This window comes from Diceros bicornis, chromosome 8 (assembly GCF_020826845.1).
Source record: "Diceros bicornis minor isolate mBicDic1 chromosome 8, mDicBic1.mat.cur, whole genome shotgun sequence".
Taxonomy (NCBI): domain Eukaryota; kingdom Metazoa; phylum Chordata; class Mammalia; order Perissodactyla; family Rhinocerotidae; genus Diceros; species Diceros bicornis.
In genome coordinates, this window is record NC_080747.1 from 60,050,680 (window position 1) to 60,070,311 (window position 19,632).

General features: G+C 38.6%; 1 protein-coding gene across 3 annotated transcripts in view; it reads left to right on the top strand.

Annotated features, from left to right (window-relative positions):
* Nucleotides 1-19,632, top strand: part of MTHFD2L (methylenetetrahydrofolate dehydrogenase (NADP+ dependent) 2 like) — a 143,833-nt gene that overhangs the window by 110,219 nt on the left and 13,982 nt on the right. For all 3 annotated transcript variants that reach the window (XM_058547260.1, XM_058547259.1, XM_058547262.1), the window contains one exon: nucleotides 7,270-7,395. In XM_058547260.1, the coding sequence (XP_058403243.1) occupies nucleotides 7,270-7,395 (126 nt within the window). The remainder of the gene's footprint in view (nucleotides 1-7,269; nucleotides 7,396-19,632) is intronic.

Consider the following 19,632-nt stretch of genomic DNA (forward strand, 5'->3'; position numbering starts at 1 on the left):
ACTCCAAGGGAGATGTTGAATAAGACTAATAAAGGTTTAAAACTAATAAAACTAATAAAGTGGTGCCCGGATCAAGCAAAAGGTTGTCCTTTAACATTGTGAAAAATTTCTGTTGTGAATTTAAGGGTAAAATGGGAGATTGAGCATTTGATTCCTCCTCCTCCTCGTCTTCCTCCAAGAACAAAGTGCATTGTTCACTTCCTTTAGGTTTGTTTTTGGTGGGTTTTTTTGGCTAACGTTCTTTCTGTTTACAGTATCTACAAATGTCTTCACCAAGTGACCCCCTCTCTTGTTTAATGATTGGGAGCATTGAATTGTTTTATCTGTAAAGCCATAAATTTATTCTGAGTCTTACTCTGTTTTTGTTCTTAGGCTCTTTCAAAATGTTCATCAAAGTGCTGGAGATCTGGCAATGGGGCTATTTCCCATGCTAGTTTTTCCTGTATATTAAGTCTTCTATTTCAGGCTTAAGGTTATTCACAAGAAGTTAGCAGAGAACTCACTACATCTGCATCAGGAGTTACTTCTGAATGCTGTGCAAAGGTATTAAAGAGCTTGTCTCTGAATTTCCCAATGGATGGATCCTTTGTTTCCTTATAGGACTGAATCAGAGTCTAGCCTACTTTCACAGGAATGATTTGGTGGATAGTTTCCAAAAGACCTTGTCCAATATATACAGCTTTTCTAAATCCGTCTGATTCCTTATGCAATTTGGGGTCTTTGAATTCTACCTTTCCGTATAGTTCTTTTGCATCTAAACACATATATTTGGGAGTTCTGGATTATACGTTCCTAAAACTATTACTAATTCTTCTGCAAATTTTAACTTTTTAGGCTTTGGAAAATTTTTAACACTGGCTTTCAGTTCAGGATGAGACTAGATCTTAAAAACAAAGTGGTTTTCCTGTTCTGAGGGGCATTGAACTTTTTGAAGTAATTGCACTTTGGGGGTTTCTGGCCAGCCAGGAGGGAAAAGGAACAAGTCAGAAGGAAATGGAGAAACATAGGCTGGGGGAAGAGAATAATAGGAAAAAGGCTATTAGATTTGTGCTGAGATTTGGAGGAATCTAAAGAGACCATTTTTAGTTTATCACCTTTTGTTTGCCTTGGCCAAGAAATCTTTTAAGGGAACAATTTTGGAATCTGAATATCTTTGGATACTTCTTCAAAAACATTAAAAAATACAGGCCATTGGATGTTTGGAATTTTATTCCTTTATGTTCTAAGGCATTTCTCAAATGAACTCTTTTATTCACATCAAAGTTCCTCAGAATGGCGATTCTAATCTAAATTGTCCTTGATGAAATGATGCCTTTTAGAGAGGTAAGTATAAGAATTTGCAATATGATGTAAATACATGTAAGAAGCAGGAGTCTACATCCAAGGGGGAATGGTTTTAGGTTTCGACTGAGGCAAATCCAGGAGACTCTAGGACTGGTCAGTTGAAAGTGCTGTACCTTGTGCCTCAGCGCCCCCTTGGCCTAGTGGCTGGCCCATCTCCAGCTGCAAACCTGACTAATTTGCAGTTCCCTGCAGACAGAAAGGTTTGGAGAGATTTCACAGACAAAACAAAACAAGATTGAGGACAGTTCTCATAAAATGTTGCTAAGTGACCTGAGGCAAAGTTTTTCTATAGGATTTTCCAAAGTTCAAAAGCCACTGTCTGAATTTCTTAGTCCTCAGGGTCAGTTTGAGGAATGGATTTATCTGACTTACCCTCATCCCCTTCCTGTGAACTTTTCCCTTATAGATATACAACAAAAAATGACAGAGACAGGGACAAACTGTGTTACAAGTAATAAGACTGATTTCCACCAAGGATAAAAGTTCTTTAAGTGATTGGATAATCAAAGAATTCCTAAAAAGGGTTCCTTATTCATAGAAGATCAGATAAACTCAGCATTTGGGGAGCTTTAATGAAAAGAAATCAAAGTTCTGATTCAATGCAAGACTTACCTCATCATCCCAGTCAGAGAGACCAACAGCTCCCTGTCCCAGCAAGAGATTCAAGAAGCCGCAGAGGCACCAGTGGTTTCCGAGTTGATGTCTTGGATCATGGCCAAGAGTTCTTGATTAGATCTTCATGGATCCCCAATATTATTGAATACTGACACTCCCCAGATATCGCCCAAACAATCCAGCGATAAGACAGATCTGAGTTTATGGTTACAAAAGCATGGGAGAACACAATCTTGACAGTCCCTTAGGAGCAGTAGTGCCTGGAGCTAGCTCCCATCAGCCTGAGACGATTGACTCTGAGTATCTCTTCCCAATTCCATGTTCAGTGATATCATCTTGGCAGCTTGAAGTCAGCCATGGTAGGAATATTTATACCACAGAAATCATCAAATTTCACAAATCAGGGATTTTTTTTTTCCCCTGGAGAGCTGGTTTACCTTAGTAGCGTCTTGGGGTATGGAAGCAAAGTTGAGCTATTTAGGAGATGTTGAAGTTTGTTTCAAGGCAAATCTTTTAATAACAGAGGCTTGATAGGACTGGGTAAGAATCATACTATAAAAGGTTAGGATTGGTGGACGCACAAGGAGAGGGTTTTGAAGCAAGAGTTTCCAAGAGTCTTGGAGAATAAACAGTCATTTGACACTGTACTGAAAAGTCAAACAGTTTGATGTTAATTAAAATGAGTTTTTCAGTAAGTTCCTGAGACAGTGAAATTACTTGCAACTTTATCTTTCTGAGTAAGTTTCCTGGAATAATAAAGTCATGTTGATGAAGACAGTGGAATAGTAAAGTCATGTTAATGTATACAGTAAGCTATGTGGGTGTGGATGGTTTCGGTTCTCACATATAATCCTTGAGCCTTCAAATTATATAAGAATTAAGGATATATTTGCATGGAATTATCACAGCAAAAAATAAATAAATAAATCTCGTGGGAAATGTTTGGTTGAAATCACTGTTCATTTTTAACTTTAACAAAAATTAAAAAAAAAAAAATTTTCTGACTCCATATCCTAATGGTCTTATCTCTACCAAATATTTAAATAGCTTTTACTGCTATTTCACTGTTGTCAAGTGATAAGAATTTAAATATATTGCATTTGTATGTTCTGGGAACTAAATACATCATGTCTAAGAAATTTTTCTGTGTCTTTAAAAATACAATTAATTACAAGTTTACACTTCCAATCATTTGCCTCTACAAGACAACAATGTAAGTAGACGACTTAGAGTATTTAACATCTGAAATAGATTTTGTATGTCTGCTTGTTATAATTTCAACCATTAAGTACCATTTGTATTATTTCTTTCTTTTCTTTAGTAGAATGATAGGGTTAGAAGTCTGCAAAGGTTCAGAAATGAATTAGTTGAGAGAAAAAAGAAAACGTTTTTTTTTAAATTTGACTAACAAAAGAGAATGTTTAAATCATAGAATTGGAAGTCATCACTAACCTTCCCAATTCAATCCTTCCTTTACCCTATTGTGAATATTTCTAATGAGGAATAAGGACAGTATAACATTTCTCTTTGTGGCATATTTTATTATTCTTAAAATATTCTCTATATTGAGCTAAAATCTTTTCCCTTCTTTTGTTCCCTCCTTCCTTCATTCTTTCTTCTGAAAACATGCAGAGTAAATCTACTAACTATTCAGTTTTAACATATTGAAGATACTACCACGATTACTGGGTTTTGCTTTTGCTGTTAGGTTTTTTTAATTTCCTGCGCTAGGCAGCCTGAGGGTATTCAAAAATTCCCCTATTTCAGAGGTGTTGAATGTGTGGACTGGTCCTGGTCCATGACTGTTTCTTACCCTCTGGGAACCATATGTTATAGGTCCACAGCAAGATAAGGAGCTGCTTCCTTCACTGAAAAAGTCTTGCTATGAAAAAGTAAAGCTAGCTGAGTTAAACAGTGTGTTTAGTGATAGAGTTGCCTACCTTGTGGCATAAACTTGTTTTTTGTCTTGTCGCAAACTGATTGTAAACAGTTAAACCAACTAGTCTGATAGCACTTGCTCCATATGACATAATTTCTTGATCTGTTCTAATCATTCTTCTCTAGACTAGCTTCTGCAATGCAACCAACATTTCCCGAGATAGTCTGCTAAAAATATAGTGGAAAACATTACATCCTTGTATCTGGACACTGTTTGTCTCAGTGTAGCTTAATAGTTATTTTAATGAGTTTTTAATCAAGTATAGCACCTGGTCAGAATTATACATTTATCCCCTTTCAAATTCTTCTTGCTACTTATAGTCTATCATTCCGAAGTGGCTACCTACTAGCTATGCTATCCAATTTTGCGTCATTTGGAAATATAGACTATGCAGCTATTGCTGTGGAAAAAAAAAAAATACCCCAAAACTCAGTCACTTTAAACAACTACTTTTTTCTTTTAATTTCTCATGAGTCTGTGGTTCAGCTGGTCAGTTATGGTGACCGTGGCTTGTTTCTTCTGATCTGCACTGGGCTTGCTCAAGCGTCTGCTGCCTTCAGCTGGTGGTTGGCTGGAGGCTGACTGGTCTAGGATGGCCTCAGCTGAAATGACTCAGCTCTCCTCCACAGGATTTGTATCTTCCAGTAGACTAGTTTGAACTTGTTCTCATGGCTATGACAGGGTTCTAAGAGAGATAGGAAGCACACAAGACCTCTGTGAGGATCAGCCCCACCCCTGGCATAGGGAAGAGCAGAGAAAGGTGGAAAATGGACCTGGAGAAGGGCAAACATAAAATAATCATTACAATGCCAATGTGTTCTTCCAAATTTTTTATAAAAAATTTGAAAATGGCACTGACAAATACTTTTCATGGAAGACCTCAATAGACCTTTTTACAGTTGCACTGATCAACTGTTTTGGAATGTTATCTAACCAGCCATGACTGTACCAATAGGAACTTTCATGCAACCCACGTTTTTCCATCATGTTAATAAGGGTTCATTGAAAAATTCTGTCAAATTTGATGCTGCAATTAAGAAATCATCTGTTGTTTTCTAAACATAAATGATCATCACTGCATTATCTATAATAGCAAAATATTGGAAAGAGTGCAGAATAAATAGCTTATTGTAATCCATATAATAACTTATTTCATATGGTTTTTAAATTTCAAATAATTGGTGAAATGAGAAAATGCTCACAATTTTAATGGCAAAGTGGTAAGGTACATAGTGAAACACAATATAAACAAAATTACAGGCATCATACTTTATATTTAGTATATAAATATTTTGAAATCTTAGAGAGGAATACAATAAAAAATACACTTATTATCTTTGGATGGCAAAATTATAGTGATTTTTATTTTCAACTTAAACTTTTAGATATTTTCCAGATTTTCCACCACAGACATATGTAACATCATCATCAGAAAAAAATAAACATGGATTTAAGTTTTTTCCATTTTGTAATTTTCCTGGGAATTAAAATCAAGCTCACATTTCCCACTATTTTACACATTTGTCCATTGCCAATCTGATCTCTGAGAAATTGTAGTGAACAATTACAATTAGGAGGGAGAGTTGGATCTTTCTCAAAAGCATAGTAGCTGGATTTTAATAACTATTTCATCAACATTTTCATCTTAAAAATATTCTCTGGAGCCATAATCAATGTGGGTTTTCTTTTTCTATTGGATGCCAAGAAGAAACAGGATTTTATGACTATCTTTAGAGCAATACTCAATAACTATGCTAGAACTAATAAAAAGGAAGAAGTTCTATGGGACAGGATAGGAAAGCAAAAGAAAAAATAGATGTCAAACATTGATGCCTTGTTTGTTATATCATTATGTGGCTGAGGAACCTATCAGATAGCTACATCTATTTTGGCACTGACCATTTCTTTATAGCCTTTAAATTCTTACTAGCAATAAAAATCATGTGTCACAAGGTGACGTTTAAGCCACACTGAATGCTTAAACGGATAGTTCAGAGGCTAGAAGAAAGCCTCTGACAACACAACACGTGGCCTTTTTCCTGCAAGGGATGTAGGATGTGAAAGTGAGTAAATACCTACCAGACACAATGTCCACCAGAGGCATGTGATAGAGTAGAGATGGCCACAAATTCTTGGATTCTCCTCCCACTTAGAAGTGGAGTCTCTATCCCTCCTCTTAAATCTAAGTGGATTCTGTCACCGCTTGACCAATAGAATATGACAGAAGTGATATCGTGCCAGTTTCCAGGTTCCAGTGTTAGGCAACTGGCAACTTCTACTTCCTATCTCTTGGAATTCTCGCTCTTGGAAGCTGCCAGGCTGTGAGAAGCCCAAGCCACATCGAAGAGCCATACCTATGTGCTCCAGTTGACAGCCCCAGCTGAACTCAGCCAACCGTGAACATCAACTGCAGCCACGTGAGTGAGCCATCGGACAATCGGCCTGGTCGCATCTTTAGATGACTTCAACCTCAGCCACTGTCTGACTCCAATTATATGAAAGACTCCAAGGAAGATCCATCCAGCTGAGCTCAGTCAACCCACAACCATGGAATATAATAATAGTTGTTTTAAGACACTAAAGGTTTGGGGATGGCTTATTAATTATTAACAAAAAATTGTAACATTAGCCATTGTTAGCTGGTACTGCTGTACTTGAAATAAAAATCGAAAATAATTATAGAAAATAGATGGTGACATAAAATCTCTGTAGAGCTATCTTTCAAACTGGAATGGAGAAATAGTGAGTAGAACTTACTATATCTTACACCTTTTTGAGTCATATACAGACATAATGAATCAGAGAAACCAAGAAGAAATAAAAAGAAAGTTCAAGATAGCACTTCATATTTGGAGTTAATGAGATACCACTTTGTGTAAGGCAATTTACAAGTTAACCACAACCCCGAGGAATATGAATTATTATCATAATTTTTTGTTTTTATCTTTCTGCCCTCCTTCCCTCTCTTCCTTCTCTCTGCCTCCAATTTCCAAGTTGTTTTCACTTCTCTCCACTCCACCTCACTTCAGCAGGAGCTGTTTCATCTCCATAATCTCCCCATGCTCTTTACAGTACATGAAATCCAAAAGGATGCTGCTCAGGCAGGTCTCCATTTGGAGAAGTCTGGTGAGCAATCGCTAAGGTGAAAGGGCAAATCCTGGCAGGATTTTCTCCACAGAAGCCCCCATGTGCTCCCTGTGTTCTTTGGCTTGATTGGAAATCAAGTGCTGTTCGCCTCTTTCTTAGGAACAGTGTATTTCGTGTATTTTTTTAAAGCCATGACAACAAAAACATTACATGTATAAACCTTTGTTTTACTGCAGGACAAAGTGTATTTTCCAGAGTGTTTTACAGCTCTGTTTTACTTTCAGGTATTCCAAAGTTGATTACTTCTGATATGGTGAAAGAAGGTGCTGCTGTAATTGACGTGGGGATCAACTATGTCCACGACCCCGTGACGGGAAAGACAAAATTAGTTGGAGATGTGGACTTTGAAGGTAATAAATTATATCTCTTTTGATAAGTGAAGAAGAAGAAAGATTCTGCTTTGCATGTTTTGATAGTAGAAAGAGAAACTTTCTATCTGTTGGGGCATTATTATTAATCATTACACCTCTTTCCTCTGAGGGAAAAGAGTTTAATCACATTTACGTAGTTCTTTCCTTGCATCCTTCTTTCTGCCTGCCTGCCTGCCCACCTGCCTTCCTTCTTTCTATCCTTCCTTTCCTCCTTCTCTCCTTTCTTGGGAGGAAAGCACTGTTAATATTTAGTTTTAAGATTAAATTCCTTGTAGTGCAGTTTCTTAGTGAAAGAATTCAACTGGCCTTTTATAGCGGGCATTATTTTGATTTTTTGGAACGTTATCTCTGTACTTCACCATCCATGCTCTATACTCAGCCATTCAATGTTAGAGCCAGAAGGCATCTTAGAGTGTGTTTGCTAACCCTAACTATATTTCAGATCTAGACAGTTACCTGGATAATTCAAATCAACATTCTTCACTTGTGTTTTAAAGAGGATGAGGAAGAGGAGCTAGGCTAACATTTCTCTGGCCCATGATGGAGATAAGGCAGCCAATGTATAGTAATAAAAAAACAATTCTAACCCAATGGCTTATCTCTACAGATGAGGAAACTAAGCCCTAAGACAGACATGTTTTTAGATGCCTGACCCCTAATCCAGTTTTACTTCCAATATCTTTGTTAGATTGCATTCAGGTTTCAGTGTAGTCTAGGAACCTTAGATGTCTAATAAGACATGAATATAGTAAAGTAAGTGGAGATATTTTCATATTAGAAATGTTTTATATGTTAGATTGATCATTCTGGCCAAAAAGAGCAGGCCCATATGAAGAACATCATTAGTTATAGGTATGTCTTTACAGACAAACTGAAAGGAATAGATGTGGCAGTTTTTTAAATAATTTATATTTTACATTTCCTCTTGGAATCTAATCATCAGCTGATGGTTTACCCAAGTCCTAGCATGGTGTGGAATAAAACTGAACATGCAGGCACTCAGAAGTGTCCCACGCTATTGGCCCCATGTATGCGAGATTCCAGGGTGCACCACGGACCAGATCCAGGTAGGCAATCTGAGCCTGGTGCTAAAAAGGAAAGAAAAAGAGGAAAATCTGAGGACACAAATATGCAATAATACACTCTGGGGACAGAAAGGTGAATAAGAGCAAAGTATAGATGGACCTTATCAAAGAGCACACTCCTGCCCTCATAGGCTGTCATTCATAGGGTCCCTGCCAGGGATGGAGCTTCCAGTCTCACAGGAGTGTCTCTCCAAGTGAACATATGTGTCCGTCTGAATATATGTGTGTATCATGTGTCTATATTGAACTCTTTTAGGAAATGACCTCATTTCTTTATTTCATTTTTCATGTTCAATCACCAATGTCAGATATCAATAATGTATTTGAATTTCTCAACTTGAAAGAGTCAGAATACATTTCAAATTAAAACCTGACCTTATTTCTTATATTTTGTATTGTCATTCTGCTTCTTTTTTTTGTGTGTGAGGAAGATCGGCCTTGAGCTAACATCTGCCAATCCTCCTCTTTTTTTGCTGAGGAAAACTGGCCCTGGGCTAACATCCGTGCCCATCTTCCTCCACTTTGTATGGGATGCCTGCCACAGCATGGCTTGACAAGCCCTGTATCAGTGCACACCCGGGATCCGAACCGGCGAACCCTGGGCCACCACAGCGGAGCGCGCACACTTAACCGCTTTGTGCCACCGGGCCGGCCCCTTATTCTGCTTCTTGATAACATTATAGTTAGCATGTGTTTATTGCAACATTACCGCACACTTATGATGCACCCAGATGGCATAGACAGCACATGATAACCAGCTCAAGGCAAGAAAAGCAGGGATGTTTGCTGTTCACAACCTTGACTATTCTTGTGGGGCAAGCTTACCTTGCAGTTCACAGCATCTTGTAAGAGCCTTCTCTCATATGAAAGTTCATTGGTCTCAGATCATTTCCATGCATTCTTATGTTTAGCTAAGAATGTTTTTGCTCATGACAGTATTCTGAAAACATTAAAAAATAGCATTTTGCAGTGGGTGCATATGCTTGGTCACACATAGATATGCACTTCAGTTTGCATACCACTCCACTTGGTAGAATCTGTTAAATTGCAGTTATGTGTGTCTAAGTATTTAATGAAATAAAAAAGGAAATGACAAAGAGAAACAAAGCTAAAAGATGAACAGGAAAGAGCATTGGGCTTGGAGACTGAAGAGGTGTTTTTAGACCTAGTATTGTAACCCGATCACTTTGTAATCTCTCTGGCCATCAGTGTTGTTATAAGTTAAATGATAGCAATGGCTCCTTCCAACTCTAATGCTTGGTGCATCTTGGACATTCAACTGAGTGCTACCAAATGATTGTGTACAAACATGGAAACTTTTGGAAGGTCAGGTTTTTCTGATCCTGCCATAAAATAAGCCCATATGATTGATAATAATACTCTTGCTACTCTGCTAGTTCACGGAGCCGGAGCCCTAAGGAAGATCTGGACTTGGTAAAGAAGGCCTTGCCAGCGAGGCCATGACTCAGCCACCCAGAGGAGCAGGCAAGTGATAGGTTTTGACATGTTGCTCTTCAGGTTGTTCATCAGGACTTAACTTGAGGTGAGGGATGATCCCTCAGCTGAGAGGGAGGAACTTTAACTTGAGTTATGCCACAAAACTTATAGGTAGTGTTTGGCTGCAGATTGTCACAGGGACAGTGTGGCTGCTGTGTGCGTATCGGTGGAAGTTTCACTATAACTATAGCCAAGATAAACAAAGCGGATGTAGGTAACATCAAATGCTGAAGTAAACTGTCCTTGCAGAAATCTTTGGCTCACTAATAAAGGAAACAGGACGACCTATTTCCAGTAGATTACTTTGATGGGAATGATTTGTAAAGAATAATTTTATCAATTACCCCATTTGGGGAATATCAGAAATATGTAAATAATTGAAAATTCAATGATTTGTAAAACCAAGAGTTAGTTTATCTATTTTTTCTAAGAAAATACAGATGCCTACTTGTAATCTTCTACATTATTAAACGTTTTGGCCAGTTTTGAATCAGGCTCCTCTCTAAGAAGAGTGATATTTTATATCAAATACACCATGAGCATTGCATCACCACTTGTTATGGTTCTTGACAAAAGGAGACATAAAAACACCCTAAATATTTCTTTTTGACTTTAATGTCAGGTTTTTGTTTTGGTTTAGATATAATTTCCTCCAGAGCGCATCTTTCTTCATCTACTGGGGTTTCTTGCTCTCATTTTTTTCCTCTGTTCCATTCTCTTCTTCCTTCTTCCTCCTCCTCTTGAGCCCAGAGTAGAACAGAATAGCCCTTCCTGAGCTGACAGCATTGTGCTGTGGTTAGGACTAGAGAGGAATAATGGTTCTTGTCCCTCCATCACTCCTCCAATAATTTCCTGCCACCTCAGTCACAAGATTGCCAGTATTCTTAGAGAGACGGCTGGCAGTCTAGCAGAAAATTACATTGAGAGTAAGGAAGGTGTGAGAGGCTTTATTACATGGGAGACCCTCTTCTCAGGTCATTTGCAATTGTTCTTCATTTAGTAATAATAGTAGCTAGTGTTTGAGAAGTACTCACAATGTGCTAGGTACTGTTCTCAGCCTTTTACATAAGTTATTCCTTTAATTCTTACGATAACCCTGTAGGGTAGGTATTGCCATTATCCCCCACTTACAGAGGCACACAGAGCCTGGACATCTTGCCTGAGATGATGTAGTAATGGGGCAGTGTGGGTTCACAGCTAAGTGCTTGGAATTTTTACCCTCTATTGTCTCCACAATCCTGTACTTCACTTAGCCAATACTTTGCTTTTGGGACATGAAGTTAGTTCATTTATTCCCCCCCACACACAAGGATATGTAAATAGCAAGTTTGAAAGGTGCCTGGACAACAGTATTGATGTACAGCTGTCCTCACTCTGCATGGTTCTGATGTGTATAGATTTCAGTTACCATGGTTTAGCTAAATAACACCAGTCCCCCGATGAAGTGGTTCGAATTTCAGTGTGCATCGTATATTAACTGTAATTACATAAAGTGCAGACTTCTCTGCTAGCTCTTCAGTCCACAAATTATTGTGTAAATAAATGTGCATTGTGATCTGTGATCAATCACATTACTTCTTTCAAAATCTGTTGGTGATTGGTCATGGCATATCTGCTATTCAGTTTAGACAGCAAAGTGTGTAATTCTGTTGACTCCTTGCCTCCCAGTGATAAACCACATGACATATAAAAATAGACCATGGAAAGGGAAAATTGCCAGCAAAAGACTGAAAAGTGATAATGCTGAAAGTGAAATTTGAAATAACTGACCATGGATGTTGATAATGCCACTATGCCATTTGAGAGACTCTAGATATACAGCCAGAGGAACTGAGTGAAGGCAAACTTATTGACATAAACGAGGAAAGTGGTTGTGACTAAAAGGACGACAGTATCTCAGAGGAAGTGACACTGACACAAAACTTCACATTAAAGGAATTCTCAGAAAAATTTCCTGACATTGGAAGGGCAAAGACAAAATGTTGGAAGCCAATCCAAACTTAGAAAGGAATCTGACAATTCACCAAAGTGTAGAAAAGATGCTAACTCCAGATCATAAGAAATATGACCAGAAGACAAGCACCGTTCAAACTATCTTGATAAGATCTTTACATATAAATAAAACACCTTAATCTCAATGTTTCTAATGTTTTAAATTATGGTGTACTAAGTAAATATTAGTTTTACTATTATTTTCACTTCCCTACACATTTATAAACCAGAGTAAGAGAGTTTTAAATGTTTTGATGTTAAAACACTAAACATTTTTAAAGGTCATTGCACAAACATAATTTGCCCTGTTGATTAAGATTGCTTTGCACCATTTCAGCTCGCACAGTCATTTTTATGGTCTTTCACTACTGTGAGAAGTGAACACTGCTTATATTTATCTTTATGTCCTATAATAGTCGTGAAATTAGTGGTCATATAGTTCAAATTCATATCCAGTGCCATACTCATCTCTACCACGCGATTATTCAGTTCTATTGATTACAGTTTCTCAGTGTCACTACCCATGTAGCAGGTTCAGTGTGGGAGGCATTGTTTGCTTAGCAGCTTTCCTAGAGAACCCACACTTGTGCTTGTCCTCGGTATAGATCCAAGTTAGCCTTCCCTGCAACACCGTTCCTCTGTGGGTGCTTTGGGGAATTAGTAGGGCCTTAAAGTTATTACTAAATTGAAGTGCTATTTTTTTTGTATTGATCCTCAATTATAGAACTGAAGATAGTTCATCATTGCTTCCAGCCTCTGACAAATACTTACCATTCCCTTTCAATAACCAGAACATGCCTCCCTCCTCCAATTTAAGACATTAAAAGAAGAAACAGTATTTAAAAGCATCTGCGATAAAATTATTTTGTATGTCTAAGAATTGTTTTTCATTACTAATAATCATACAATAAATAATCTATCTGAAAAATTTAGATTTGCTATATAGATTTAAAAAAATAATAGTGGGACATATCTACTTTCACCTGGAATTTCCTTTAATCATTTTCTTTTGGTAACTTTGAAAGAAACTTCATACATTTCTGACAAAGAAGGCTGTATTCTCATAAGACAGAAACAAGAGATTATGTGGTGCGAGTTAATTGCCTCTTCTGAATAACAACCTGGAAAGCAGTCTGCAGTCCTAGACTCGGAAGCTAGTAATTACACTGCTTGTATAACGGCAGTTCACTGAATGGATTTGGTCAGCTGAACAATCTAATGAATGGCTACCCGTGCTGTTAACTCAGCTAACCTTGCTCACACTTGGTGAACTCTCAGGCCTCATTTACACCTCGTAGCTAACACACAGATGCTTCTATAATCTTTGGAAGCTTAACAGCTTTGCTTCAGTTTTATGATGAATTCTGCAGAGATGGAGGTGCAGTGAAAGGAGCTAGAATGTCTGCTCATTATTCCCTACCATCTCTCCTCCCTGTCTTCCATCCCTGCCCATGTCTCTCCACTCACTGGTCTATACCAAAACAGAGAACAAAATAGTGCTGGGAGAACTGGTGAAAAGGAAGTAAAGAGGTAGGAAGGAGGGGGAATGTGTAGGCACTTTTCTCAAAATCAAAATAGGTGGGATTAATGTCTAAGAGTGATTCTCTCTGCTGACTATCCTATAAAGTTATAGGATAGCAAATAGAAATTATAGAGATAAGTCTAAAGGTACATTATATTGTTGAGGAAACTTATTTAAATTATAAAAGTAAAGAAGCCATATATTGTGGAAGAGAATATGTAATCCTCTGACACAACCAATACTTTCCAGTAGTTTCATGGGAAGCATCTTTGCCATAAACATCTTTGCCACAAACATTTTCACCAAATAATTGGCCATAAGGCAATTTTGCTGTAAAAGAGAAAACAATGAAAAATAAAAGAGGGGGGCTGACCCCGTGGCTTAGTGGTTAAGTGCTCACGCTCCACTGCTGGCGGCCCGGGTTCGGATCCCGGGTGCGCACCGACGCACCGCTTCTCTGGCCATGCTGAGGCCGCGTCCCACATGCAGCAACTAGAAGGATGTGCAGCTATGACATACAACTATCTACTGGGACTTTGGGGGGAAAATAAATAAATAAATAAAATCTTTTAAAAAAAATAAAGAGGGACATTAGAAAAGATAATGGCACATGAAAAATTAATATCAAAATTAAAAAGACAATTACAAAAAATGAAAGGACAAAATATTTGAATACATTTAAAATATGTGTAGATTCATGGCCATACTGCACAAATAATTGATTTTATTTTGTGGCTTTTGTACCTAAGCACTTGGCTTCGAAGTCTTTCATTCATAGTATTATACATTTTTTTTGCTTGTTGATTCTTTTTCTCCTTCGGCATCACATTTGCCGTAACTTGATAAACCTTGATTTTGACTGGTCACTTTTTCTTTTTCACTAAAACTTTTTCCTTCATTAAAAGAGGTATCAGTTTCCAAATACTAGGATGCGTATTTGTAACTGAGCTTTGTGTTGCGTTGTGTAACGCAACATTGTCACATGTCCGGTGATGGACGTTCCAAAGTTCTATGGGAAATGTGGGAGGGTGACTGTGCTCTCACCGAAGGATCTGCAGAAACTGATATGTTATTGTATTCTAGTATAGTGTGCAGTCTGGCTTTACACTCTCTTATTTCACACTACCAGTAAGTTTTATCACCATGGAGACAAAACTTGGAGAAATGAAACCAAAAACTGTCAATCAGTCAAATTTTATCTTTTATGACAAAATTGTCTTAACGGCCGATTAGTTATGTGGCAAAAACGCTTATGGCAAAGGTGCTTACAGAGAAACTACCTAGAACCACAACCAATATTTTTTTTTACCATCGTTGCTTCTAGGTAAAATGTTTTGTGTATGCATATTTTATATAGACTGAGGAATATATGACTTATACACTTAAATTTTTATCAGTCATTTTCCATGTTGAGGTCCTAGTTCATGGTTATGTTTAGTGAATATATCATGGTTTGCTTCACTCTCTGTCTCATTAAATGCTTAAGTTGTTTCCATTTTTACCCCTCTTAAGTCTCATGCTAGCATATAGGTTAAGCTGCTATAACAAAGGGACACCAAAATACATTAACTCAAACAAGATAGTTTCACTCTCTCCCATAAAAGTCCCAAGTTAGTCAGGCAGTCAAGGGAGTTAGGCAGCTCTGTTTCATTCAGGGATACTGGTTTCATCCATTTTACTAGTAGTATTGGTTTGCTAGGGCTGCCATAACAAAGTACCGCAGACTGGGTGGCTTAAACAACAGAAATTTATTTCTCACAATTCAGGAGGCTAGAACTCAGAGATCAAGGTGTCACCAGAGTTATTTCTTCTAAGACCTCTGTCCTTGACTTGTAGATGGCCATCTTCTTCCTGTATCTTCACACTGTCTTCTTTCTGTACACGCCTGTGTCCAAATTTCCTCTTCTTATAAGGACATCAGTCATACTGGATTAGGGCTCACCCGAATGACCTCATTTAACCTAATTACCTCTCTAAAGACCTTATCTCCAAATACAGTCACATTCTGAGATACTGGGGGTTAGGACTTCAGCACATGAATTTTGGGGGGAAACAATTCAGCCCATAACACTGTTCCACCTGAGCATTGTTCTCATCCACATCATTGAGATTGAATTGCCTCCCCATCTGTTTTCTTCCATAGGAAGGTGAAAGAGAGACAAAGGTAAGTGACTTCATCTTTAAGAAAATTGATGCAGGTAGATGCCTGCATCACTTCTGCTAGCATCCTCTTCACCTAAACATAGTCATATGGCCATTCTGAGTGGGAGTGAAAAGGATGCAGAACCCATAGTCTTTAGATGGGAGACCATACTTTGGATGAATAATGATCCACTCTGTGCATAAGAACTTGAATCTCTCACTTGGGGAAAAAAAAAAAGAGAGAGAGATTTCTTGACTGAGCGTCCACATACCATTCAGTCTATCCTGAATTCACTCAGTTGTGAAAACCCCAGGGACAATCTTATCATTATCTGCTTGCTTTTTAGTCAGTTTTAAAGCTTGCTGCACTTGTTAACTCTTTCCTATGGGGTTGGTGGATACCTAGTGTCAGTAAAGTAATACTTGGCTCAGATCTTGCAGTGTTAACTCTGAACTCTCCGTAGGTTAGAGATATGTAGATTTGCAATAAAATTTGTGTAGACTGTACAACTTCATCAAATTGTCTTCAGTTCTAACTAAACTCATTTTTATTGTTCAATCATTGGTAGAGACTAGACACTTTTTGACCACTTCATGCAATGTTGAAAATATCAAGTCCCTTTGTGGCTCCTATTTTTCACCTGTCCACCTTTACTGACCTTATTTTCAATCTCTTGATCATTAGTGATGTTTGCGGTATAGCCCTTCAAATTCACTAGGCCACACCTTTTATTGAAATGTATGTCATGCAATATGCTCAGGAGATGGAAAAATAACAAAGGGAGCAGGTCTAGAGACCAGCCTTAGCCCAGACACCATCTGCAACAGGTCTTGAGCAGGAAAGGCTTATGAGTTACCACCTATTTTGAGTGGGCAAGAAAAAGAGACCAACAAAGTGAGACATGGCAGGAGAGCATGAGGCCTTCAGGGTGGTCTGCTGGGAGGGGAACCAGCCAGGTGGGGTCCTCGAGCTTCCCTCTGCCCCTGCTGGCCTCACTGTGGCATACAACTGGCCCCAGGTAACCTGCCTCCTGAGCAAGGGCACCCAAGACAGGTCGGAGGTGAGGCTGGGACACCAGAGAGATGGGGTAGCAACTGAGGGCAGACCAGCCATGCCTGAATTGGGCTGTGTTGGCCGGACTTTCCAGGGTGGAAGTCTGCAGTGGTCCCAGGGCCCCTGGGCTCGAGAGATGTGACTCTTGCCCCTACCATGAGGCTCTGCTGGAAACCAAGGGCCTGTGCTGGGCATAGCCCGCAGAGCCTCTATTACTGGGGCTAGTGGTAATTTAAGGCAGCCCGAGACATAGAGGCCCAGGTCATACCTGCAGGAACTAGGGATAAGCCTACCAGAAAGCCCCAGCTGCTGTTCCTGGGCCCAGGGTTACACAGGCCCCTCAAGACCCCGGGTGTCTCCTGGTTCAAGTACTAAGGTTATTATGTGTATGCCCAGTCAGGCACTGAGTTACCTGCTCCCACCGTGCAGATATATACCCAGAAGTGGGATTGCGGGATCATATCGTAGATCTGTTTTTAAGTTTTTGAACAACTTCCATACTGTTTTCCATAGTGGCTGTACTATTATATTCCCACCAACAGTGCACAAATGTTCCCTTTTCTCCACATCCGCACCAACACTTGTTATTTCTTGTCTTTTTGATAATAGCCATTCTAATAGGTGTGAGGTCATATCTCACTATGGTTTTCATTTACATCTCCCTGATGATTAGTGATGTTGAGCATCTCTTCATGTATCTGTCGACCATCTGTATGTCTTCTTTGGAAAAATGTCTATTTAGATCTTCTGACCATTTTTAAATAGGATTGTTTGTTTTTTTGCTATTGAGTTGTATGAGTTATTTATATATTTTGGATATTAACCTCTTATCAGATATATGATTTGCAAATATTTTCTTCCATTCCATAAGTGCCTTTTTATTTTGTTGATGGTTTCTTTTGCTGTGCAGAGCTTTTTAATTTAATGTAGTCCCACTTATTGATTTTGCTTTTGTTGCTTGTGCTTTTGGTGTCAATTCCAAAAAATTGTTGCTAAGACCAATGTCAAGGAGCTTCTTCCCTATGTTTTCTTCTAGGAGTTTTACAGTATCAGGTCTTATGTTTAAGTCTTTAATCCATTTCGAGTTAATTTTTGTGAGTGATGTGAGATAGAGGTCCAATTTCATTTTTCTGCATGTAGTTATCCAGTTTTTCCTGCATCATTTATTGAAGAGACTATCCTTTCCTCATTAAGTGTTCTTGGCTCCCCTGTCAAATATTAGTTGGACATATATGTGGGGGTTTATTTCTGGGCTCTGTATTCTGTCCATTGGTCTATGTGTCTATTTTTATGCCAGGACCATACTGCTTTAATTAATATAGCTTTGTAGTATAGTTTGAAATCAAGAAGTATGAGGCTTCCAGCTTTGTTCTTCTTTCTCAGGATTGCTTTGGCTATTTGGGGTCTTTTGTGGTTCTATACAGATTTTAGGATTGTTTTTTCTATTTCTGTGAAAAATGCCATTGGAATTTTGATAGGGATTGCATTGAACCTGCCTGCATTGTAGATGGTTTTGGGTAATATAGACATTTTAACAATATTAATTCTTCCAATCTAAGAGCACAGGATGTCTTTCCATTTGTTGTGTCTTCTTCAATTTCTTTCATCAAAGTCTTATACTTTTCATTGTATAGATCTTTTAGTTCCTCAGTTAAATTTATTCCTAAGTATTTTATAGTTTTCCATGCTATTGTGAATGGGATAGTTTTCTTTCTTTCTTTTCCAGATATTTCATTGTTAGTGTCTAGAAACACAACTGATTTGTGTATGTTGATTTTATGATTCAGCAATCCCACTTCTGGATATATATCCAAAGGAAATTAAAACGGGATATCGAAAAGATATCTGCATTCCCATGTTTATTGCAGCATCATTCACAATAGCCAAGATATGGAAAAATCTAAGTGTCCGTCGGTGGATGAATGGATAAAGAAGATGTGGTATAGATATATATATTTGTAACAACATGGATGGTCCTTAAGGGCATTACGCTTACTGAGATAAGCCAGACAGAGAAAGACATACTGTATGATCTCACTTATATGTGGAATCTAAAAGAGCTGAACTTGTAGAAACAGAGAATAAAATGATGGCTACCCGAGGCTGGGGGTGGGAGAATTAGGGAGATGTTGTTAAGGGTACCAACTTGCAACTAGCAGATGAATAAGTCCTGGAGATCTAATGCACAGCATGGTGATTATATTCAAAAACACTGTATCATATACTTCAAAATTGTAAAACACTAGATCTTAAATATTCTTACCACAAAAAGGAAATGATAATTATGTGGCGTGATAGAGGTGTTAACTAAAGCTATAGCAGTAATCATATTGCAATACATAAATGTATCCAATCAGCATGTTGGACACTTCAAACTTATACAGTGTTAAATGTTAATTAATCTCAGTAAAAAAACTTTTAAAAACCACAGTGCTCAGGATCTTAGGTTCAAACTGGGACACAATGGGGACTGGTGCTGCCTGGCTCTCTGCTCCTCAATGCCCTGCTAGCCCTTTGGGGCCTCCCATGGGGTCCTGTGTGCTGCCACTGCAGGGCACCCTGACATGGATAGGCCAGGAGGGTGATAGGGCCAAGAGCCCTCCTGGAGATTGGTCACCTTGCCCTGTAGGTCGTGGAGAGACACAGGGCCGGCACTAGCTCACTGAGCTACTGCAGAGAACAGTGTTCATGATGGAGTCTGTGCTTGCACTTGGGGAGGGATGTGTGGATGGGGAGGGGGTGATCCTAGAGAGAGAGGGAAAGAAAGACCTTAGCCCAGCTATCCTGGGACAGCAAGGGGAAAGAGAAAGGCCAGAGTCTGGGCTGGTCTGTCTGTCCACTCTCAGGCCTACAACCTGCTCTTTTCTTAAACTGCATCAGAAATGGGACACCCCCCAGCCTTGGAGGGAACAAAACAGCTGAGC